The 25,185-nt window shown below is 44.4% G+C and overlaps 1 protein-coding gene and 1 non-coding gene across 7 annotated transcripts in view; both read left to right on the top strand.

Annotated features, from left to right (window-relative positions):
• The window catches only part of CKAP5 (cytoskeleton associated protein 5), a 97,695-nt gene extending 72,911 nt beyond the window's left edge, over positions 1-24,784 (top strand). For 4 of the 6 annotated variants that reach the window (XM_039538381.1, XM_039538379.1, XM_039538383.1 and 1 more), the window contains 19 exons: positions 1,411-1,499; positions 2,626-2,715; positions 2,995-3,120; positions 3,918-4,067; positions 4,605-4,808; positions 5,071-5,206; positions 6,244-6,437; positions 7,990-8,162; positions 9,364-9,537; positions 10,217-10,337; positions 11,126-11,305; positions 15,352-15,539; positions 16,738-16,813; positions 17,289-17,477; positions 17,556-17,693; positions 18,198-18,281; positions 18,380-18,539; positions 20,531-20,685; positions 22,144-24,784. In XM_039538381.1, the coding sequence (XP_039394315.1) occupies positions 1,411-1,499; positions 2,626-2,715; positions 2,995-3,120; positions 3,918-4,067; positions 4,605-4,808; positions 5,071-5,206; positions 6,244-6,437; positions 7,990-8,162; positions 9,364-9,537; positions 10,217-10,337; positions 11,126-11,305; positions 15,352-15,539; positions 16,738-16,813; positions 17,289-17,477; positions 17,556-17,693; positions 18,198-18,281; positions 18,380-18,539; positions 20,531-20,685; positions 22,144-22,398 (2,882 nt within the window). In that variant the 3' untranslated portion in view covers positions 22,399-24,784. The remainder of the gene's footprint in view (positions 1-1,410; positions 1,500-2,625; positions 2,716-2,994; positions 3,121-3,917; positions 4,068-4,604; positions 4,809-5,070; positions 5,207-6,243; positions 6,438-7,989; positions 8,163-9,363; positions 9,538-10,216; positions 10,338-11,125; positions 11,306-15,351; positions 15,540-16,737; positions 16,814-17,288; positions 17,478-17,555; positions 17,694-18,197; positions 18,282-18,379; positions 18,540-20,530; positions 20,686-22,143) is intronic. The other 2 variants (XM_039538384.1, XM_039538385.1) reach the window with 2 other exon arrangements.
• On the top strand, positions 10,393-10,503 carry LOC120405479. The gene has a single exon (XR_005598594.1). It is a non-coding gene; the product is annotated as a small nucleolar RNA SNORD67 (small nucleolar RNA).
• Positions 24,785-25,185: the final 401 nt, after the last annotated feature.

Raw genomic sequence — 25,185 nt, forward strand, 5'->3', positions numbered from 1 at the left:
TTCTTGTGCTTGAAAAGTTGCCATATGTCAGCCTCGAAAGGGCGCCGCAATCCTCCGCTGCTGCTTCTGTTGTGGCGCTCTGAGCTCTTTGGGGAGGCTACAGACTGTGGGGTTTTCTTGGTGTATCATCTGTTTGTGTGTATTCCCCCTCCCACCAGCCTTTGCTCTTCCTTCTCCTTGGCACTTCCAAACTAAGGTAGAGGAGAAGTTATGCAGTTTCAGTTTTGAGAACTGTTGTGAACCAGCAATGGTAACCTCTGACAGTGATGCACTGGCTTAGTCCTGCCCTCTTGTCCCATTCTTCTAGCACCAACTTGGGAAGTCACTCACTCTGAGTGATTGGGTTTATGCCTGCCTCTCTCTAGAGCAGTGGTTTTCAAACTTATTTTTTTCTGGCAACCCAGTTGAAAAAAAATTGATGCTGTGACCCAACAGAGCTGGGGATGAGGGGTTTGGGGTGTGGGCTGGGGTGCAGGAGGGGTCAGGGCCCTGGGCTGGAGCTGCAGGCTCTGGAGTGGGGACAAGGATGAGGAGGTTGGGGTGCAGGAGGGGCCCTGGGATTGGGGTGTGGGTTTGGGATGTGGGCTTACCTTGGGCGGCTCCCGGTCAGCGACGCAGCGGAAGTGCTAAGGCAGGCTTCCTGCCTGTCCTGGCACCGTGGACCATGCTGCGCCCCAGACGTGGCCAGCAATAGGTCCAGCTCCTAGGTGGAGGCTCACAAGTGGCTCTGCCTGCAGGCAAACACCCCCCCTCCCCCAAGCTCCCATTGGCTGGTTCTCGGCCAGTGGGAGTGCAGAACCAGTGTTCGGGGTGGGGGCAGCATGCAGAGCCCCGTGGCTGCCCTGCCCGCCTAGGAGCTGGACCTGCTGGCCACTTCTGGGGCTCAGTGCGGTGTCAGAACAGGTAGGGACTAGCCTGCCTTAGCTGGGCAGCACTGCCAGTGGGACTTCTAACGGCCCGGTCAGCGGTGCTGGGTCTTGACCCACAGTTTGAAAACCATTGTTCTAGAGTGCTTGCGTGGCAAAGCTGTTGAAGGACCTGAGCCTACTTTTCAGCAGCCCCACATAAACCGTAAGGAACAATCCCTGTTAAGCTTGCCATCTAAGACCAGAAACATACTAAGATTGAGGAAAGAGGAAGATTAAAATGTGCAAATTTTTATATACATTTAGATACGAGGGTTAGTTTCTTGGTGTTGACGTAGTCTGTAAATACCTGACTGTTAGCACAGTCAGCTTCCTTTGTGCATCTGAAACCCCTGCCTCTCCTTGTGATTTAAGGGTTTTGTTCTCATTATGAGCAGCATCCCTTCTCTGCAGTGAGACTGAAGAACGGGGCTGGACTGAATGTGCTGTTCGTGAATGGACTCATTTTTTCAAAATGTGTTTGAAATAATCTCTTGTTTCCAAGCACCTGCTGAAGATTCAGGGTCTAGCACCATGGAGCCCAAGCCTGACCCCAAAAAGGCCAAAGCAGGAGGAGCTGCCTCTAAAGCTAAGGTACAGTGATGCCACCATGCAAGACTAATGATCTGGGTTCCAGTTGGGGAGTGTAACAGCTTGTTAATGAAGCCCTTGATGCTTTTACAGAAGTGCTCCGTGCAAGCTTATGAGAGTATCCAGTCTCTTAAGTGAAAGATGCCCTTCACATCTGTTGTGCTGCTATCATTGTTTTTGCCCAGTCCTACTTAATAGGCTTGCCACAGTCTGAAGTTCAGATCACTGGGTCTTTAACTTCCCTTACTATAAACCTCCTTGGCTTTTTATCAAATATGGTCTGTATTTAAAATGTATCTTGATAAACTCAATCTTGTAGTCTGTTCTAATATTATAAAATCTAGTTTTGAACAGTAATTCTGAATCCACATGCCAGAGAAATTCCCATCTTTAGTCCACTGCATCCAAGGGTATATCTCTCAGCACAGTGCACAAAGGAGATGCTTAAGGATGCAATGGTAGCTACAGCTGGCTGTACCTGAAGTGCAGAGTTTAAGTTGTACTCCCATTAGTGTCTGTTTTTTATATTCTGTTACTTTGCTATTGAACTTACCAGATAAGTGGGGCAGAAACTTCACAAGTGCTGCTCCACGTGTTGGTTGCCACTGCAACTATAGCAGTCCACCCTGCCACAAATTTGGAACAGGAAAAACATCAGAGGTTAAGGCAGGGGTAGGCAACCTATGCCATGTGTGCTGAAGGCAGCACACGAGCTGATTTTCAGTGGCACTCTCACTGCCTGGGTCCTGGCCACCAGTCCGGGGGGCTCTGCATTTTAATTTAATTTTAAATGAAGCTTCTTAAACATTTTAAAAACCTTATTTACTTTACATACAACAATAGTTTAGTTATATATTATAGACTTATAGAAAGAGACCTTCTAAAAACATTAAAATGTGTTACTGGCACGCAAAACCTTAAATCAGAGTGAATAAATGAAGACTCGACACACCACTTCTGAAAGGTTGCCGAACCCTGGGTTAAGGTGTCTTTGTAAACCAGCCTGCAGCCACTGAAATCCTTCATCTAAAGTCTAGCGCTGTTTGGGGGCTTCAGGGTCTAAAGGGAGTGATTTAGAGGTACATGTTGAGTTGTCTAACCACCAAGCCTTTTCTGTGGCCTATTGCAGCAGTCTGATGGTAATAACAGTATGTCCAAGGCTAATACAAGCCTCACCAAAGGCAATACCAGTCTGACAAAGAACAAACCCATCAAACAGGTACCAACTTAAGGTTTAGACACCCCAGGTGACTGGTGCACTGGCCAAGTCTGAAGTGTCCTGTCTCACAAAAGGCTATTGCACACTTTGCTGTGGGTTTTGCTTCCACACCACCAGAGCATGTATCTGAGGATTCTAACCACTGTTGCCAGCTTCTACCTGCATCTCATACATTTGGCCAGCATGAGGTCAGGGGTTGGTGTCTGGCATCACTTGGAATGAAGGGTTGTATATAGGTTTTGCAGTGCTTTCTGCTCAGTACTACTTTTGCTTTTTCAGGGTGCACAAGGGAAGAAGGTACAAAGTAAGCCCAACCTGAAGGAAGATGATGACAAATCAGGTCCTATTTTTATCATTGTCCCAAATGGGAAAGAGCAAAGAATGAAAGATGAGAAAGGATTGAAGGTGAGAGGGATCTTGAGAGCATACTCAATTTTCAGAAGTTTAGGTATTAAAGGAAATACGTTGTATTACCTGTGAGCTTAGTGTTGCACCTTGTGTAGCATGGGAATCCAGTCTTCATTTGATGTCTTGATACTTCAAAGCTAAGGACCATCTCTTATAGGCTGTTTACAAGGTCTTCAGTCTCCATAGCATGTATAAGAAAGCAAAAACTGTCTCCTAAGAGAAGTGGCAGAAACCTCATTGCTTTAGGTCACTCTTAAAACTAGATTGGACCAAACAATAGAGAGTACAATATGTAATAAGCCTGGCCAAGCTCTCGGGGATGGACAAGGTGACCTAATGGGCCTCTTCCATCTCTGAGTACTAGAATTCTGAGAGACTCCATAGGTTTTTTATTCTAACAAGCACCTGTTATCAAGCTTGGCTCTCATAACAAATCTTAATTTGCAGGCTCCTCTTACTTTGAAACCTACACTTTTTCGGTTATCTGATGATGGTTGGACCCCCAGCTGGTTAAGTGGGCATATATCTGTAGATACAGTTTAAAGATGAGGTGTTTGGCTTAGATACGACCCGTGTTAACACGAGCATACTAGCAAGTACATTGAAGTATTGCTGCTTCCATTCTTATGGATGTAGAATGCTAAACCTGTGCATTTTTTGGTTGCAGGAGGGAGTTTGCTATTCTCTGAGCCTGTTCTGTTAGTTATGCACTGTGGCTCTTGGGTATCAGCTCAGTAACAAGCAGTATATTGCTGGCCTTGAGTTACGAGTGTGTTTTGTTTCTTGTTTTGAAGGTGCTGAAATGGAACTTCACTACTCCCCGTGATGAATATATCGAACAGCTAAAGACTCAGATGTCCAGCTGTGTTGCCAGATGGGTACAAGATGAGATGTTTCATACAGACTTTCAGCACCACAACAAGGCATTGGCTGCGATGGTAGAGGTGAGTTAGGCACCTATAGCAGACAACAATGGAACGTGGGATGTCCTTTACCATGTCCACATACTGCAGCAGTGAAATATCAAGTTAGGAGTTCTTCCTAAGTGGGCAGTAGGTTAGGAGACTTCATGGTACTAGCTTGGGCACACATTTCTCAAGTTATAGGCCTAAATGAGCACTTTCAGAGGGACAATACAATTAGTATTAATCTCTTTTGCTGAGGGAGGGAGATGCTTTGTTTGTTCAACTTTAGCTACTGCTCTGAATTTTATTAGTGAAATCTAGTAGCAGGTGCCAGCTGCTACCATGCAGTGTGGGAGAGTTGCTTAGTATGTAATAGTTGAGGGGTCTCACTAAGGCTTAAAGCCCAAGAATCTTTTATGAATCTACAACAGGAAGCTGCCACCTATAAATTCATTTTACTGGAACAGACATGGCTTTTGATTTATACTTTGCCCTTCCTCACTTTTCTTTCCATGGACTATACCATTTATGTATTTGATCCTGCACAACCTGATGGTTTTTTCCCTTCATCTCAAGCACTTGGAGAGTGAAAAAGATGGAGTCATCAGCTGCCTGGATCTGATCTTGAAATGGCTCACCTTACGGTTCTTTGATACCAACACAAGTGTTCTGATGAAGGCCCTTGAATACCTTAAATTGCTTTTCACCTTGCTGAGCCAGGAGGAGTATCATCTTACGGAGAACGAGGCATCTTCTTTCATCCCATATCTTATCCTGAAGGTACTACATACTGAGGGAAATTAGGATAATGACTTGCCCCTGGACACTACCAGGGCACCAGCTAATGCTGTAGTTACTCTGTTCTGTACTGCTTTGATGCAGTTACCTTTGAATAGCATGGGTGGGTGGTGTGGTTGGGTTTTTTGAGTGTAAGCCTGGTATCATGCAGACTAACTGGCAAAAGTATGCTGCTGGTGCAGAGTATTTAGAAGTGTCTGTCCTGGTTTCTTTTCTTTCTCTGATCATCTCCTCCACCCCCCAGGTTGGGGAACCGAAAGATGTTGTCCGCAAGGATGTGCGTGCCATTCTGAATAGGATGTGCTTAATCTATCCAGCCAGCAAGATGTTCACTTTCATCATGGAGGGGACAAAGTCGAAAAACTCCAAACAGCGGGCAGGTAGGAAATAGCACTGTTGGCTGGAGAACTTTTGGTGTACCATTGTACACATCCCCAAACTCATTTCAGAATGCAATGTGGATTAGGATATGCTGGCCATAACATTTTCTGAAAAACTGAGTTTTTCCTATCTGTGATATCTTCCCCAAATGCATAACAACTTGGGTGACAAGGAGAAGATTGTAAAGAAGAAATATCAAGCCTCCTTGTCATCTCTCACATGCATGCACGCAAGCTCTCTGCCTGAGCCACAAACATTATGCCTCAAGCAGCTTTCTAGTCATCTGGGAGGGGCCTGCTCTGGAATAAGAGTGATTAGGCAGAAAGTGTTAGTCAGTTTTGTCTAACCCAACATCACACATGCACAAATGGTTAAGCTGTCCAGCTCTCATTGATTTACCCACCTCCCACCACCAGTTGCACTATTCCTGTCCTGATGTATGGAAGAAGGCTCAGTTGTTTTCCATAATACTGCAGAACTCCCGCAATTCAACCCCTCCCCTGACCCTAGAACCATGCATTGGATTTGAAGCTTCACATGAAGATTTTTAGCTCTATGGTAGTGAAGAGAACTTTCAGAACTGATGCAAGGTTGTGTTCCAGAATCCGCCAACAGCCTGAAACAGCTGTGTGAACTGTTCCTATTTATCTATGGGGGATTAACTAATCATTACTTTATAGTTAAATGTTGGCATGAATTATTTCACTGCTGCTCATTTTAGAAACACTAAGCTAATGTGCTTATGGCTGGCAATATTTGGATGGGGACTGTGGGCCAACTGACTACTGTCAAGGGTGGCTGGATGGCAAATTTAAAAATTCAAGCCCCCTTCAGAACTGAATTGCCTCTAACCCTGCCCACAAAGTGAAGGGAGTTTCCAGTTTGTCACCAAATTGAGCATTAGAATGCCACAGGCAGATGCATTACCACAGAATATAGATTCAGGTAACTGCAGAGTATATTGGAGTGGGGCACTTGTCTATTTAACTATCTCGGTTGAGATTCAGTTAAAAAATCAGTGTTTCTGATCCTGTAGAGTGCCTAGAAGAGCTGGGGTGTCTCGTTGAGTCATACGGCATGAATGTGTGCCAGCCAACTCCTGGCAAAGCGTTAAAGGAGATGGCCATTCACATTGGCGACAGAGACAACACTGTCCGCAATGCTGCACTCAACACCATCGTGACTGTCTACAACGTGCATGGGGAGCAGGTGTTCAAGTTGATTGGAAATGTGAGTAATTGGAAATGGAAGGAGGTAGCCGGAACCAGGTTTTAATCTTGTGTAAGGGAATCATTCACAGTGAAGTGGTAATGATCAATCATGGCACATCCTGCTGCTGACAATGGGATAGATGCCAAGAGCTCTACTTATGGTGTCAGAGTTAATCTACCATGACACATCCTTTAAAAGTTATTTGGTTAATTCCAGATTATGGGATCTCCAGTAACCATAGGTGGCAAACTAGAGTACTGAGGGAAGAAGTAAATGCTGACTGTGATCCCTTTATAGGGGACTGTATTGTTTGTAAATAGTGACTTACTTTAGAATGATGATGTGATGCCTCTGGTGACTTTGGAGGAACCTTGGATGAAGTTCTAAACCAGGGGTGGTCAAACAATGACACACACACACCCCCCCACACACACACCTGTATTCGGCCTGTCAGGGTTTAGGATCCGGCCCGGGGGATTGCCAGTCCCGTGGCACAGTGGGACTAAGGCAGGCTCCCTGCTTGCCCCGTCCCCATGCCGCTCCCAAAAGCGGCCGACACCATGTCCCTGAGGCCCTGGAGGAGGAGGGGACAGAGTGCTCTGTGCACTGACCTGCTGCAGGCACTGCCCCCTCCCACAGCTCCCATTGGCCGGGAACGGGGAATTGTGACCAATGGGAGCTTTTGGGGAGGTACCTGCAGGCAAGGCATGCAGAGCCCTCTGCCCCCCCTCCCCCAGGGGCCACAGGGATGTGGTGCCAGCCACTTCCGGGAGTGGCGTGGAGGCAGGCAGGGAGCCTGTTTTAGGCCCGCTGCAGCTGCTACCCCAGAGCTGCTCAAGATAAGTGATGCCGGGCTAGAGCCCGCACCCAATCCCCTCCTGCCCATAGACCCCTCCCACACCCAACCCTTTGCCCTAAGCCCCTTCCTGCACTCCGCACCCCCTCCCACACCCTGCAGTCCCTCTTGCACCCCAACCCCTAGCCCAGCCCTACATTCATGGCCCTGCATGCAATTTCCCATCCAGATGTGACAAAAAGGTTGCTCACCCCTGTTCTAAACTCTTTTATGTATTCCAAATGAGGCATAAAACCAGCTGTAGCAATTGGCTTGCTGCCTTGTTTCTTTGAAATAGGAATTCATTTAATCTAACCTTCCACTCTAGCATATAAATGGCAGTGCTGATATAAGACTTCTTCAGTACTTCTGCCTGGGGTCTTGAATGTGCTTCTATTATTCTTCACCTTGTATTGCACCCTTTGCTAAAACTTAATACTCATATGCTATAACTACTAGCTGTAAAATCTCAACCATGAAGACCTTAGAATCTGGAGGACACTTCAAATAGATTCTAACCATTCCAAGGTTAATCAGATTAAGGGCCTTAAGTTGATGGTCTGGTTGCTTCTCCAGAGGAGGGAGGCTAAATGTTGACCTCTCCTTTTATCCCATAGCACTACATAGTAACTTGAGATGAATGGAGTAGGATTGTGTATATCATAGGTGGCAGCTGCAGTTCCTAAAACATGTGCAGAGTTTGCAGACTGAACTGAAGTTGTCTTTCTCTCTCAGCTTTCTGAGAAAGACATGAGTATGCTGGAGGAGAGAATAAAGCGGGCTGCTAAGAGGCCCACTGCTGCGCCGGCAAGGCAGGCAGAAGAGAAACCTCAGCGTGCTCCGAGCACGAACACTAATGCTAGCGTGCTGAGGAAGGGACCAGCTGAGGACATGTCTTCCAAACTCAAGTATGTAATGAAATAGTTATGGTTTTCTCTGGCTTCTGCAGTGTATGTGCTAAGAACATGTTCTGCAGTGTTACCTTAGTTCTTGTAGTCATTGTCTTTGCATGTTGTGAAAACTGTCTGGGCAAATATTGTAAAACAAAGTGTTTGTTTGAATCTCTCCATTGTTTTGTCTTGTCTGTCTGTCTCTCTCTTGAATCCTTTCTAAATGGTCTTGTGCCTTCTTTCACTGCTTCTCCATGGACAGAATTATGTATCGCACTTATAGGATGTAAGTACTGTCCACTAACTCCTTGGTAGCAGGGCTCTTGTATCTTTCTAACTTCTGCCTTAATCATTCCCTCTGAGTGCCTGACTCTTTATGCTGGCCAGTTCTAGTTATTTGTAAATAACTTAGACTAAAATTACAAGAATAGAGGGCTTCTGCCAAGAACAACTACAACCCAAACTGCTAGCAGACATGGCAATTCCATGCTGGGCAGCTGCTGGAAATATTAGAACTCCATTCCCATGTGTTGAATTAAACTTGGTATTGATTAGAATCCATTCTTAATTTGATAGGGCCAGTGTACAGAGGCCAGCTAGATGAGCATTTTTAATCTCAGAGCTTGGGGATACATACCCATACCACAAAAACAAAGCTTAGCAACTGTACCTTGCATCACATGTCAATGTATTTTAGATCATTCTGATTTTTGGAGAAAAGGCCCCTGGTGAAACTTATGTAATAGAATGTTCCACCTAAAGGGAATCAAATCTCTAACATGAAACTGTTTCAGGACCCTCTGGGAGTCCTGGATGCTGATTGGCTTGTCTGGTTACTAATTCAGTGTACCTTCTCTTAGCTGTGATAAAGACCTGAGCTTCAATAAGATGTCCCATCAATGCCATCTTTGGTGCTGGATCTCAGTCATAGGCAGAGCAGTGCATGCCTGTCACAACTTCACTGTGGGCTGTAGGGAAAACCAGCAGCTTCTCAGGTGAACTATGAAAGCAAGTAATTGGCAGTGACTCTCTTGGCTTGCATAAGCCTTTACTGCTAACAGCTGGGGGAACTGTAAAGGGTTCCATTAGAGAACTGAATAAAATGAGATGTGCAAAATCACAACCTTGATATGAGAGCTTAGGACTACCACTGGATGCTAGTGTTAACATGCTGGCTTAGTGTGTATAGACATAAACACCTTTCTTCTGGTTTCCATAGCCAAGCCCGCAACATGAGTGGCCATTCTGAGATAACTCATACAGTTCCACGGGAATTCCAGCTGGATCTAGATGAAATTGAGAATGACAATGGAACAGTTCGATGCGAGATGCCAGCACTTGTACAGCACAAACTAGATGACATCTTTGAGCCAGTCCTGATCCCAGAACCCAAGTGAGTTTAGATGTGCTCCTGCTTAGGTGAACGCTAGTTGAAACTGTCTAGAACAGAGGTGGGCAAACTATGGCCCGCGGGCCACATGGCCTGTGGGACCCTCCTGGCCAGCCCCTGAGCTCCTGCCCTGGGAGGCTCGCCCTGGCCCCTCTCCCGCAGCCTCAGCTCACTGCTGCGCTGGCGCAGTGCTCTGGGTGGCCAGGCAGCACAGCTGCAGAGCTCGGCCTGACCCAGTGCTCTGTGCTGCATGTGGTGTGGCTGGCTCCAACTGGGCAGCATGGCTGTAGCGCTGCCAGCCACTGGTTCACCAAGCAGTGTGGTAAGGGGGCAGGGAGCAGGTGGGGTTGGATAGAGGGCAGGAGAGTTCAGGGTGGTGGTCAGGTGCCCATGATCTTGCTACACAGAGGAAAAGGAAGCCTGGTCTCATGGTTAATGCATGGTCTGAGTGAGATTAAATTGTCAGTTCTGTCCCAGGTGGCTATGTGATTAACACACATCACTTAATATCTCTTTTCCATCCTCTGTAAATGAGAATGAAACTGTCCTCACAGGGATGTCTGTGAGGATGGATCCCGCTTTAAGTATCTTTGAGATCTGACTGGAAGGCAACAGTGAAGTGCAGGTTGGAACTATTTTTCCATGGAGAGTCATAAGACCTTTTCCCTTCCCAACTGTCTAGGATCCGTGCTGTGTCCCCACACTTCGATGACATGCACAGTAATACAGCTTCCACCATCAACTTTGTCATCTCCCAGGTAGCCAGTGGTGACATAAATACTAGTATCCAGGCTCTGGCACAGGTAAGTGGAACTTTTAGTTGGTAGCTACACTGCACTGAGCTTAAGGCCAGTAGTCTGCGAGAGTGATGAGTTGCACACTGGTGGTGTAGCCATGTCAGGTGATGTGGGCACCACTCAGAATCTCCCTGATGACAAAGCCAAGTGCACAGGGGCCATCTGACTCGCTAATTCCATAAGTTTTCCATCAGACAGAACGTAGGACGTGTTCTGTAGGTGGGAACTTGTAGTAGATTATCATCCATATAGATTCCAGCTCTGAGCTGGTGATGTCTGTCAGTGATGATGAAATGGTGGTGGTGTCTTAAGACTCTCTTCCTGTTTCAACTTTGCTTTTACCCTGACATCCGTTCAGGTTACTGGATGTTTCACCTCCATGTTGAGCCGGTGAGGGTTAGTTTTCGATTAAACTGCCTTGCATATCCCCAGTGTAGGAGTTGCATGCCCTGACTCATAACCCTTGAACCATTCTGTTAGGGAGCACCATGTCCAGAAAATTACACAAGACCAATAATTACAAAATCTGTAATATAAGCTCTTGATCACTCAAAATTTTGCACAGTTCCATGAGTATAGGATAGAAGTCATAGCTAAGCAAGGGATCACTAATGCCACTGAATGTACTGGGATTAGTTGTAGAAGTGCAAAGTCTCTAATTTTTAAGATGAATTTTTAGAAAGCAGATGTCTTGACTAATAGAATAGTAAGTGTGGAGGAAGCGAAGTTAAACATTCTTCCTGTACCGTTTGCAGAGGATCAACTTTAATGTGTCTGGGGTGTTTTGCTCTTAGATTGATGAGGTCCTCAGACAGGAGGACAAAGCAGAAGCCATGTCTGGACACATTGACCAGTTCCTAATAGCTACATTCATGCAGCTCCGACTGATCTACAACACACACATGGCAGATGAGAAACTGGACAAGGATGAGATAGTCAAGCTCTACAGCTGCATCATCGGGAACATGATCTCGGTAAGGCAGGGAGGAAAGGGAACAAGCCTTGTGCAAGTGGAGGGTGGAGATGACACTGTCCTGCACTGGCCTTGCCATCTAGTGAATCTTGTTTAAGAAGGCTTCTTTCTAGCTATTCTCTAAAATGGCTCATTTGGAGCTAATCTAGCAACAGCCCTGTGCAGGAAATCAAATTGGATACAAAGTACATGAGGCATAGGGGGAATGAATGCTTCATGTCTGTCTCCAGCCAATGCTCAGATTAGCTGCAAGCATCTTGGGACAATAGGGGTTAAGGAATCTTATTCCAAAGAGGACTATAGTTAGACACCCTCTGGATGGGTTGGTGTGATGTACAGATTGAGCTTTGTGTCTAGTACTGTACAGAACATACGTACACTCATTGTTTTATGAAACTTGCTGATAAATGGTAGCCCGTTCCAGACATTATTTATACACGAGATGTTGATTGAATGGTGAACTTTCATTCTACCATGAATACTGCGGCTGAAAGGTTAGTGATTGCTACAGTTTGGGTTGTTTGTCTTCAGTTGCTGAAAGTTTCTAGACTTGGTTTCTGTCAGAGGATAACTTTTTTTTAACTTTCTAACATGGCACAGTTATCTGAAATGAGGCAGTGGCAAGGGGGAAATACTTTCCCTGTTGCAACAGCTTGTGACCACCCTGAATAACTCTAGTGTTGAAATTGAGCAGGGATGAGGCCTTGTCTAAAGGAAGTACCATTGACTACTAAAAATGACTTCTTGTATCCCTAGCCAGGGGATTGGGAAATGTATTTTTGTTCTAGCATTTTTAAGACCAGAAATGACCATTATGATTTAGTTTGACTTCCTGCATAACACAGACGCTAGAATTTGTACATCAAGCCTAGTAACTTGTGGCTGAACTAGAGCATGAGGTACGGTACAGTCTGGATGTTAGTCTTCCAAACATCCTAAGTAAAATATGGCTGAGTTGTATAGGTCTGCCTGATTTCAGTGTATGGTGGAGGAGGCATAGACTGTTACCTTAATTCAGAGCCCTTGTGCATATACATTATGATCACTAGCTGTTCCCCATCTCCCCCTCCCCCCAGCACCCACCTTGTTCAATGCACAGGATGGGTGGTGCTCACTTAATGATATGCTATTATTTTTCCCCTTGTTCATTGTGCATCCCCATGCCTTCTTTAGTGCACACTGTTCAAATTTTGTTCTTAAGACAGAATTATTTCTTTCAGGCATTTCTGTGGTGCTCATCACATAGTGTGAGTGCTTTTCAAATTTATTAATTTTTCATAACACCCCCGAGAGATTCGGGAGGGGGGAGAGTTGTTTGTTATCCCAATTTTACAGATGAGGAGCTGGGGCACAGAGGAATTTGAGATGTCTAGTCCTGATGTTTGAGTATATGTAGCATTGTACAGCACTTCATATAGTCAAAGCACAGCTCCATTGAATGCAATTGTGAGTGTGCAGCGCTTCTGCAAACTAGACCCCAAGATCTGAAGTCAAGCACCAAAAAAATGGGGAACACACAATTAGTGACCACCTGTGAAAAGTCTGGTTTAAGTGACTTGCTTAGCATCACATAGGAACTCTGTGGCAGAGGTGGGGACAAAATTCAGTTTTCCGGGCAGCGTTCAACTGCCTTAATCAGGAGAGCATCCTTTTTCTTCCTGCAATCCTCTGCTTCATTTACTACACATGTTCCAGTTTTTGCAACAAATGAAGCAAGGGTCCTATAGACCAGTGTTTCTCAGTGACTGGTCCATGGACCAGCGCCAGTCCCTGACACAGTTTAGGAAGGCAGCAAGTCAGTCCCTGGTATCAAAAAGGTTGAGAAATTATGCTATAGACAATAGTCTCCTTCACCACACAACCCTGATTTAGCCCCACAGCGGGCCCATCCTGTGGAGGAAAATATATTTTGATCATGGCGGGTGAACTAAGGTTGCAGAGGCATCCTTAACTCTGGCATCTCCTAACTTGTGATTAGAGCTGGGCAAATGGACATTTTTGGTTTGTTGGCAATTCTGAAAAATCAAAGGTTTTCAGTTTTGGGTTGAATTGAAACCAACTTTTTTTTAAATCTTTCAGCCAATCAGTCAAAACATTTCATTTCAGCCTGAAACATTTGTTTAGCTATTCAATCATTTTTGACAAAAGAACAGGAAAACTAGATTCACAGAAGGGCCGTAGGAAGAGGTGGCAGTAATGTCTTCCTTTATAAGCTTTAGCCCAATGGTTAGGACACTCACCAGGGATTTGGGAGACTTTGGGTTCAGTTCCCCCTGTTTTTGCCTAATGTAGAGATGAGATTTGAACTTGGGTCTCACATGTGGGAGAGTGCCCTAGCTGCTGGGATATGCTGATGTGGGTCTTAACATGGGACAGCGTCAGGAGTGGGTGGGTGAGATTCTGTGGCCTGCATTGTGCAGGAGGTCAGACTAGATCATAATGGTCCCTTCTGACCTTAAAGTCTGAGCCTATAAGAGGAGAATGTGTTTATAAATAGAGTAATTGGAGCAGGGACTTAAACCTGGGTTTCCTCATCAAAGATTAGTGCCCTGTCTACTGGGTTGTGGAATCATTCTCTCACTTTACCTGGCCCAGTGACTATGAATGACAATGGTAGAGGAATGGTGATACTTAAACATTTTTTTAGGTTCCATCCAGGCGCTGGAGGGGAGTATGCTCTGGTAGGCACAGGCTCTTCTGCCCCAACTACTCTTTCAGTCCTGTCTCTTTCCCCACCTTTGGCTTATTGTCCGAGCTCCATTCTCCTTACCTAGACACCTCTCAGCCTCCACTTCAAGCTAATGGGCTCCCAGTCCCAGTCTCTTCTTGCCCAGCCAGTCCCCCTACAAGTCTGGCTCTTGTCCTTTTCTGTGTTCAAATCAGGCAGGCAGATTCCTTCTCTATGCTGCCTGGGCACCAGCTGGGGGGTCCTGGACAGTCTCCCTGCTCTGTTTAGAGACCTGGACCCAGCATGGCCTCCAGTAGCCCAGAATAACTTGGCCAGATTCTGGTGGATTTTCACAGGGATTCTCCCTGCCAAATTTCATCCCCTGTCCCAAAGCATGGGGATGCCCAAGCTTTTCAAAGGATAAGTCACCAGAATATTTTAACATGGGCAGAACAACTTATTTTTTCACTAGCTTTGTTCTTGGAAACGGCTGAACCATTTTGACTGAATTTTTTTTAAAAAAACAACCCATTAACTTGAGGCAGATAGCTGGTATGGAAAACTTCAGCCAAAACATGTAAAATTTGGCAAAGGTGCAACTGAAAACAAGGACTTATAGCGGGAAGTATTGGGAAACCTTAAGTGTTGGTACCAGGCCCGCCTATGTCTTTTTTCCTAGATTCTCTGACATGCATGGTAATGCTTCATGTGTATCTAAGGTTGAAGGAAAAATAGTGTATTGCAGTATCTGAAAAATAATGTAATTATGTGTATGCATTAAGATACTATGTTAAGAAACGCAACTAAAATGCAGTTCTATCTTAGCTGGTGCTGTCTGTCAGTTTCTTGCATTGCCACCAACAATAAAGGTCTGCAACTCAAATCAGCTCCTCAGGGTCCAGTGCAACTTAATTTTTTTCCTCACGGGTTTGCACAGGTAATAGAGTTGCTTTATTTTAACTATTCTTGACACAAATGAAGCAGTAGAATCTTGCTTCTCCCTCAGAGCTGGGTTGGCTCAGGAGGGCCAAGAGTAGGAAATATAGTGAATCTCCATTGTAGTCATTGAAATCAGTAGCTCTGACCAATACACACATGGGGAGTAGATCTTTTGGGGGTAAGAAACCATTTTTACATATTCTATTTTCAAAATAAAACCAACTAACATTTACATGTACAGCCTTAACTTTGGTATTTCCTGCCTTTGAACGCTTGACTCTATAACCTTAATGTTCTTCCCATACATTTTAATAGACTATATAAACACTTTGTGAAAGAGGTGCATATTTAAAGAGAGAGTTGCAAGTAGAATCCCAGATGAGTCCCTTAACTAAATGGTGCATGCTGAAGAAATTTCTAATCCTGGCTTTGATTGGCAGCTATTCCAGATGGAGAGCCTGGCTCGGGAGGCCTCCACAGGAGTGCTGAAAGACTTAATGCATGGCCTCATTACATTAATGCTGGATTCACGGGTTGAAGACCTTGAGGAAGGGCAGCAGGTCATCCGATCAGTCAACCTTTTGGTGGTGAAGGTTCTGGAAAAGTCTGACCAGACCAACATATTGAGGTAAGTTAGTCTTTGCTAGAATCAGAGAAGACCCAAGTTCTCTCCCTCTACAACAGTCCTATACCACAGATGAAATACCACGTCACTGTTCGTGTATGTGATTTCAGCTAACATGGCTCTCCAGTCTGCTTTTACCATATGTTAGTCACTGTCTCATTGAGTCCTCTTGCAAGACAATGGCCTGTCAACTAAAGTGGTGAGCAAAGCTGGCTGTAGAATAGTTCACCTGGCTACTGAAAAAACAAGCGTATCAGGACAGTAACTTTAGCTTCTGGCCCTGAATCTAAGGAAATGTCTACATCAGGGGTAGGCAACCTATGGCACGTGCGCCGAAGGCGGCACACGAGCAGGTTTTCAATGGCACTCACACGGCCCAGGTCTTGGCCACAGGTCCGGGGGCTCTGCATTCTAATTTAATTTTAAATGAAGCTGCTTAAACATTTTTAAAAACTTATTTACTTTATATACAACAATAGTTTAGTTATATATTATAGACTTTTATAGAAAGAGACCTTCTAAAATCTTTAAAATGTATTACCGGCACGCAAAACCTTAAATTAGAGTGAATAAATGAAGACTCGGCACACCGCTTCTGAAAGGTTGCCGACCCCTGGTCTACATAGTAGCTGGGAGCATGCTTCCCAGTGCAGGTAGCCGTGATAAAAATAGCAGTGTGGCTACAGCTGCTCAGACTAGCCAGCTGAATACAACCCTGCCTGACTCCCTTAGGTATGTACTTGGGTGGCTAGCTTGAGTTGCCGTCAGCGCTGCTACAGCCATGCTGCTGTTTGTGCACGCTAGCTCAAGCAGAGCCTGTGAGCGTATGTCTACGCTTGCTGGGAAGGATGCTCTCAGCTGCTGTGTAGATGTATCTAAAGGGGCACAGTTGTAACTAAATCACTGTCCAATCTATATCATTGAGGTAAAGCTTTACAATGAACCATTCTACAACCTAAACTTGTAGTCTGTCATTGGACTGTCAGTTGACCAGTTTTGACATGGTATGTTCTGCAGAAATTCAGCTCTCCATTTTTATGGAGCTGATAGTAAGATATTGGGGACAGGGAGGAGGTGCAGAGCATTGTGTGAAAGCTGAACTAGTTGCGATCTGTAGTCCCTGGTGTGGTGGTCAGTAGGGCGGTGTTATTCCAATCCCTTTTATAGTATTTGCCCATCTAATGCTACTTGTTCTCTCCAGTGCCCTGCTTGTTCTGCTCCAAGACAGTCTGCTAGCAACAGCCAGCTCTCCCAAGTTCTCAGAGCTTGTCATGAAGGTGAGCCTATAATGGGGGTTGTGTACTCACTTGTTCCTTCTCTGAAGTGTCTGTTCCTAATTGAGACTTGTTGGTTCAGACAGAAACAAAGTGCTTTAAGACCAAGTTGGTGAACATAACTTTAAATGCTACTCTAGCGCCTAGTCTAGATCATGTTAAGATAAAACTTGCCCCATCTACGCTAAGGTTCTAAAACATGCTAGTTAAAATACTGATGTTAAACACCCCTTATCCTAGGTTAGACATACCCTTAGTGAGATTAGAAGCATCCAGCAGGCCCAGAGCAGTGTGTGAAGCTCATGGTAGTGTACATACACTAATAACTCGATCAATCTCCTGGTAATGGAATCAACAGCACTTACTCTTCTGGGCATCTAGCTCCAGATACCGACACCCTGGATACAGCAAAACCTGCAGCAGGAACTCCCCTCTGACTTGAGCAGTTGGTTCTTCATAAACTTTTCTTTCTCTCCAGTGTCTGTGGAGAATGGTGCGGCTTCTTCCTGAAACCATCAATAGCATCAACCTGGATCGAATCCTGCTGGACATCCACATTTTCATGAAGGTGTTTCCCAAGGAGAAGCTGAAGCAGTGTAAAAGTGAATTCCCCATAAGGACACTTAAAACCCTGCTTCACACTCTGTGCAAGCTGAAAGGGCCCAAGGTTAGAGCAGAAACCAGCTATGTGCTTTAATTTAAAATGCTCAAGCTGTCTTTAAAGTTTTTATTATGTCTTTCTCAGATCTTGGACCATTTAACAATGATAGAAAACAAGAATGAATCTGAGCTGGAGGCTCACCTGTGTCGAGTAATGAAGCACTCCATGGACCAAACTGGAAGCAAGACTGATAAAGAGACAGAAAAGGGGGCTTCTCGCATAGTAAGTAACATGAAGTTAACGGTGAAGGGAAAGGTGGCAAATGGACTCTGTTCTAAGAAACAAGTTCCTAACTAGCTCCAGTCAGATGTGAAGTTAGGTTGCCCACTGGAACATGTGATCAGTGTCTGAAATTGGTCCTTCTAATACTGTGCCTCTGAGATGCGTTAAGGCTCAATAGTACCCATCTTGCTTGCTGAACAGGAGCTCTGATAATGGCTGGTCCACTAAACTTTAACTGTGGCCAGAACAGGCTTTAAATGTAGGTCTTCTAAGATGTGTCGTCCTCTGTACCTGACATCCGTATAAACCCCAGTCTTGTAAAAGACGGTTCTTTTGACCCAGCTAGCCTGTGCTGTTGTGGGTGTGTCTGTCCCTGAAGCGCCACAGGCATCTGGTAGGTCCTTGGCACTTGAGTGTATTGTAAATTGTTTAGCTAAGGACCTCTAATTTTTTGGGGATGCCACTTTAAACAATCTTGTTCAGGAGTTTCAATTTCTTTCTTAGGATGAAAAGTCTTCAAAGGCCAAAGTAAATGATTTTTTAGCAGAGATATTTAAGAAGATTGGCTCCAAGGAGAACACTAAAGAGGTGAGTGCATTTTTACCATAGGAAGAAGGGGAAGATTATACCACCTCATGTGCCTACTGCAGTTTGGGTAACACATGGAAAGTTTCCTCCTTCCCCAGGGCCTGGCAGAGCTGTATGAATACAAAAAGAAGTATTCTGATGCAGACATTGAGCCCTTCCTGAAAAACTCATCTCAGTTTTTCCAGAGCTACGTAGAACGAGGCCTCCGGCACATTGAGATGGAAAAGGAGGGCAAAGGACGCATTCCTTCATCTACAGGTATAGAGCTTCTTGGCAACACAAGTGAATTGGGCCTGGGGACTTGGCATGCTGAATCTAGCTATAATGTGGCAACTGTAGCTGCTCCCTTTAAATGTCACTATGTTTGAAAGCCTTATGGGCTTCCAAAGTAACCCCGTTATTCTCTGAGCACTCATTAGTGGCACATTTGTGAAGTCACTATGGCACCTGTTGCAAAGACCACTTATGCTTTGCCACTCACAGGGAAGGTGCTGTGGTTACCTTACCGAACTAGGTGGGAAGAGATAGAGGTAAAGATCTGAAAGGACTTCAGTGCACATCATTCTGGTCATGGTTAGAGAAGTGCCCCTCTAAAAGAAAATTCAAAAACTTTTACTCTGTCTAATGGAGTGCAGTGCTCTGGAGTCCTATGTTGAAGGCCTGGCAAGCAAGCAATTCTTGTTGCAGTAACTTAGTCTGAAGTTCTCCTTATCCTAAACTAGGCTTCCTTGGTGAAGCATCCTATCAGGACATCACAGTGGCAGCTGCAAAATTCTCCCTCTTCTTTTAGGGCTGCTAAAATAGTGTCATAGGATCTTTGCATGAAACTGTCAGACTGAAGCAAGGCATAAACTTCGTAGATTTCACATCAACACAGCAGACATAAAATATAGCTTTTTTCTTCTAATTTCCCCAATCTTGGCTAGGAATAGCCTGGCAATCCTTAGTAGGAGCAGTCTATATCAGGTTAGTTGTTAAGTCACTTCGTAAATGTCCCAGGAAGCCAGGGGATAGTCACAGTTATCCATTCAGAGCTCGGTCACCACAGAGGCCTGCTTAATGGGCTATCTTGTTTACTAGATCCTTGCTCCCATAAATTCTGAATTTCACATGTCTCAACTTGCCCAATGAAGAGTTTCAGTAGAACAGAACTCGGAAATTTGTCCGTAAGCACACTCCAGTAATTAAGAAAATGCAGTATAATAAAACTACAGATCCCATTAGGAAATCATGAAACATGGCAATAGAATAGCTTCTTATAGTAAAGGGCACATACTACGCTTGTCCTTCTGCTCCTAGAAGATCCCACACTGCCCATTGTGGTCTTTCCCCTTAACTCCCCCTTCCCCCAAAGTAATTTGTCACAAGCTTCGGCAAAAGGAGTGACTGAGTCTCTGAGAACCTCCTAAATGCTGCTGGTAATTCAGAACCAACTTCTGTCCCCACCTTGAAAAATCTGCACAGTCAAAAGATGATGCGCTAGTTAGCACCTCAGCAATGTAGCCTTCCAAACTGCATTCTTCATATTGCTTAGTTTCATTTAAAGGCTAAAAGGAATACTTCAGGACTCACTGTTTCCTGTGGGTGGAGAGCATATATGTACCTAAACTCCCTCAACTTTAAAGATCCAAGGCAACCTTCTGCCTCACTCTCTCTTCTTAGTTTCTCCATTCCATGAAGAGATAGCGCTTTTCATTAATTTGATAAAGGCTGTCTGATATGTGGAGGCTAGAGGGAAAGGGGATCTTTGGAAGCTCTTTCACCACTCTCAATTACATGAAAAGGAATTGGGAGAAGCAGTGCCCTTAAGCTTCCTGCACAAGAATACTGGGTGGGTTTAGGTCAATTGAGGAATACATCAGTCCTCTCGGTGTTCCTCTAACTTGGCTTGCTGCACTGAAGAGCAAAGGATACATTTCAAAGCCTTTCCATCATGTAATGTCAATTTACCATTTGGTTTTAATGGCTACTCATGACCCACAATAGCCTCTTCAGCTGTTCCAATTAATGGCCAGAACATGTTGCTTTTTGGAGCTGCTTTGCTGCTCACTTATGGTGGCTTGACTTGTTTCAAAAAATGGGCTAATCACTGTCAACACTCAAACCCATTGCCCTACCAGTAAATATAATTATGATTAATGGGATTTCCAAGAGCACAATGTGGCTTGATGTAGTCTCAAGCTCTGGATTGTTCTGTTGGATTCATGAGGCTGACTAAGAGGCTTAAGCGTGTTTTTTCCCTTTCCTAGGAATTTCTCCTCAAACGGAGTTAACATGTGTCCCCACTTCCACCAACACCGTGTCCTCATCCATAGGAAACACAAATGGGGAAGAGGTGGGGCCTTCAGTCTACCTGGAAAGGCTAAAAATCCTCAGGCAGCGTTGTGGCCTTGACAATGCAAAGGTATTGTACTTCTGAAGACCCCTATAAACTCTACAAGGGAAGTGGCTCACTTTGGGTGAAGCCAGTCATTTGGAGATCTGCTGTACAGTGCCCAGACTCTGATCCCAATGAGTCTTACTGCATGTACCTTTCCTGGTGTAAACGGCTTTAAAGCTGTTACCTGGCTGAGTAGACTTTTAGTGCTTCAACTCTCTCTTTTGTCTGCTGCACCGATGTAGACACCACTAGCTGCTACAACTTGAGTCTGATCTCCTCTTCTCTTGCCAGGTAATTAACTGAGTTTCAGGAAAAGGCTAAATGACTTACCTTTAATTACTGGTCTCTAAAGGGTAATGCCTATATTAAGCAATACTCCTGGGTCACATGACAGTGAGTGTTCTAAACTTCTGTACCCTCCCACTCTACAACTAAAAGCTGCATGAATGGAGGGCTGTATGGTTGGGGTACATGGAATTTTGAGACAGCAATAATGCTGAATATGCTCAGTATGTTACATCAGGAACCTATGGAATGGGTCAAACCTTCAATACATCCAGTGCTCTCTGGGAATCTTAGTTACACACTGAAAGATGGTTATTGCCAGCCATTTTAGACATACTGGTGACTCCAAGAATAGCTACAAGGATTAGGTGGTATAGATTTAGGTAAAACACTACCCTTACCTTTTAAGATAGGACATGCACATCAGTTTACAGTGCAAAATGGCATGTGGTGCAGACGTAAACTCAACTGTCACTGACTTTTTTGTAGCTGCAGATTCCCAGGAGAGCAGTGACTTGACTTTGAATCACCTGATGGCAGAAGAATTCTGTTAGGCAATCCCAAGTTTTCTTTCTGCTCAGTTACTTCAGAATTCCTCACTTGTGTCCTCATGATGCCATATGTGGGAGCAGCCACTGTCTACACTGAGAGTTTAAATACAGTGGGAGACTTGCAGGATCGCAGCAGGCCTTCCCAATGAAATGGGAACTGATTTTTATCATCTCTGAAGAGAATGAGAGCTGTTGTGTGAGGATGGGCTTTGCTTTAAATCCCAAGTAGTACTCAATAGTGCAGACCTTTGGCTCCTTTAGTTAATTGAGATGAGAAGCAGTAAGTGATTAAGCAAAGATTTAGGCTCTAAGGTAGAAAACTTCTCACACACAGGTAATTCAGAAGACTTGCGCTTAATGCAAGTGATCATGAGAAGCATGTGATTCACTCTGGTCCTCACTAACACAAAATGGTGACCTTGGTTCCAAGTAGCTAATGCATCATGGCAATAGCTTACATATTATCTGTCCTGGAAATGGAGGAGTTGGAATGTATATACTGTACTAATGTTGGACTGCTCCTTTTCTTCCTCTGTTCAGCATGTTTCCCATGAGGGTGAGGAGCCATTCATTTATGGTGTGGATTTCTTGCACAGCTTTTGCCCTCCGGTGTCTTAAATAACATCTCCTTTTCCCCACCCCATAGCAGGAAGACAGACCACCATTGACATCACTGCTCTCCAAACCAGCAGCCCCTACAGTTGCATCTTCCACGGATATGCTGCACAGTAAGCTCTCTCAGCTCCGTGAGTCACGGGAGCACTACCAGCATTTGGACCTAGACTCCAATCAGACTCACTCCTCTGGCATTGGAACCACCACCTCTTCCTCCTCTTCCACAGCAGCCAATATTGATGACTTAAAAAAAAGACTGGAGAGAATAAAAAGCAGTCGCAAATGAAGCTGTTTGAGAGAGAGCATGGCTGCTGCTTAGCTGTCTTCAGCTTTAGTTTACTAAACTAGAAGTCTTCATAGTTAAAGGGGCCTCATTTAGGCCTAGTGTATACAAACTGGTTTATGTATAATACAGTGGATTTTGGGGGATGATCTGAGTCATTGTGGCACAAGTATTTGTACATACTCTGCTTCTCAGTGAGCATCTCTCGACAATAGAAGATTGTCTGTGTATTAGGTGTCGTGTACAGACCTGTAAACAGCTGTCCTCCTGCTCAGACTAGCTTCTCATACCTTGGTTTTTTTATTTGTAAAATTGTCTTAAGATCTTTTCCTAGCTCTTAACTCTTAGAAGCTCTTTAGTGGTTTCACTTTTAATTTTGTGAATTCTTATCCATGTAATCCTTGAACTGTTGATTCTGTATGGACGCATGGCATGGCGTAACTAATTTAAGTGTCTTTTTGTAAATAAAGTTTGCATTAACTATACCAGTCCCTGTAGGAGCAGCAGTGACTGTCCATGGGAATAGAAGCCACTGTGTATTTTTGGATGCTAGTGAATGGGTATTGCTGAGCTGAAACCAGAGGCTCTTGAGCTGAATACAGCAATGAATTGCCCTGGGCTGCTGCTGCTACTATTCATGGAAGGGAACCCTGGACTTTTCAGCCTTTTATTTCTACCAGCAGTATTGTTGCTGTTAATACAGCTGCCTTTCAGCTTCCTCCTAAGAACATTCAGGAAGTAGAAAGAAATGATTGACTTTGCTAGACATTTATTAGTCTATCTAGCAACTTCAAGCTACAGGCCCTGTGAAGTCACTACCAAGAGCAAGCATAGTCCCCATTGTGGATAAGTGCAGTGACACATCTGCCCCCTTCAAGAGAGGTTACTGAGAGATAGAAATGTTCTTACAGAATAGGTAAGTGGCATCCCATGTTCAAAATACTCTCAGCTAGGAATCAAAGCTCATGGGGTTTTCCTCATGTAGCTGTGCAGATGCAAGTGCATCCCAGCCTACAGAACCACCATTGCAATTATAAGAATCTGTGGTAATACCGGTTTTTGAAGATTGTTGCCATTGGTTGTGATTAGTAAGAGGACATTTCCTCTGGCTACTACTCCCCCCCCTCCCCCCAAAATCCTTGGGCATAAAATTTTGACCCGTATTGCATTGACTGCTTACTATTTAACGTGATAGTTGTCTTCAGCACACTTGTTATGGAATATGACTTGCATATGCTTTTGAGCTGTATCCTGTGATACTCATGGCACAGAGGGTTTCTGTAGTATATTTCTGCTTCTAGGTTCATCTCTGCTCCCTGAAGAGTTGCTGCTTCATGAGCTATTCTCCTAAACCAGCAGTTCCTACCACAGGGCTGGCATTTAACTAATCGTGGCTGAATTTTAATGCAGCTCTGAAGAATATAGTTTAAATCATTACTGTCTGTGCTGCAGCTTCTGCAGTTGTCTGTCTTCCACAGAAATGATGAGGCAGTAACCTGCTACTTAGTGCCTGTATCGAGTCTGTGTAGTATGGAAGGAATCTCCATCTTATGCTAGTGGCCAGCTGGTGTCAATCACTTCCCACCCCTATTCTGTTCCTGCCAGGCTTTTTGTCCAGTTCTTCTGAAAACGATTCTAGACATAGGGTGGCCTCATAGCTCTATTCCATTGAAAAGGGTATGACAGAGCATGCTGACAATCTACAGCTGGGGCTAAGTATTGACAGGGTGTAGCTGGATAGTTTGTTTCCTGGAATGGGTGCCACTGCTGTCATCACTCAATTAGTGCTGTGTTGCACTGATAAATTGCCAGTTACTTTCTGGGTTATGTTTTGCCTTTTGCACAAAGTCACAAAGTAGCCAACTGACTCAGTTCTGCTGTTACATTATTATATGTTGTAAAATGCTGCATCCATCGTTTGTAATTGCCAATTGGTGCAGTAGTGAGTGAAGTAAAAGGAATGCCTGTAAACCTGTACAACACTAACTTTTCACATTATTCTGGAAGTTAAGTTCAGAAGCAATTAAGTATCAGTGGTAGAAACCAGTATTATCTAAGGTTTTTGCCCATGTTGCTTCTGCAGTATAGCTTATTCTTGTCCAATGGTGTATGGTTGGCCCAGGAATTACTTGATAGGTAAAATGTAGGCTGTTAATTAACACACACTAATCAGCCTAATGCAAATATTTCCATCCTATTAGGTAAATTTTGTTTAAAAACAAGTGTGTAACAAGTCAGCCTTTAAAGTGACTGTACCAGACATGAAACTAGTTTTTTTCCTCATTTGCCTACTGTTAGACTAAGTACATTAGAATTGACAACTGTTTTCATAGTCAGGACATTTTACTCCAGACTCTTGTAAGCAGAGGCCATTAAATGTATAAAACAAGCACCTGATAGCTCTGTAAGTTTTTTGTGGAGTTTGACCATTTTAGTATGTTCCCTTATTCCATATGGTGGTGCTCTCAGCCTTGTCACACTAGTGAATCTGGGAGAGCAATACTGCTGTAGGAATGACTTTTGGGCCTGGTCTACATGACGCGTTTAAACCGATTTTAGCAGCATTAAACCGATTTAACATTGCACCTGTCCACACAACGAGGCCCTTTATATCAATATAAAGGGCTCTTTAAACTGCTTTCTGTACTCCTCCCTGATGAGAGGAGTAGCACTGAAATCGGTATTACCATATCGGATTACAGTTAGTGTGGCTGCAAATCGATAGTATTGGCCTCCGGGCGGTATCCCAAAGTGCACCATTGTGATTGCTCTGGATAGCAATCTGAACAC

This window comes from Mauremys reevesii, linkage group 4 (genome assembly GCF_016161935.1).
Source record: "Mauremys reevesii isolate NIE-2019 linkage group 4, ASM1616193v1, whole genome shotgun sequence".
Classification (NCBI taxonomy): Eukaryota; Metazoa; Chordata; order Testudines; family Geoemydidae; genus Mauremys; species Mauremys reevesii.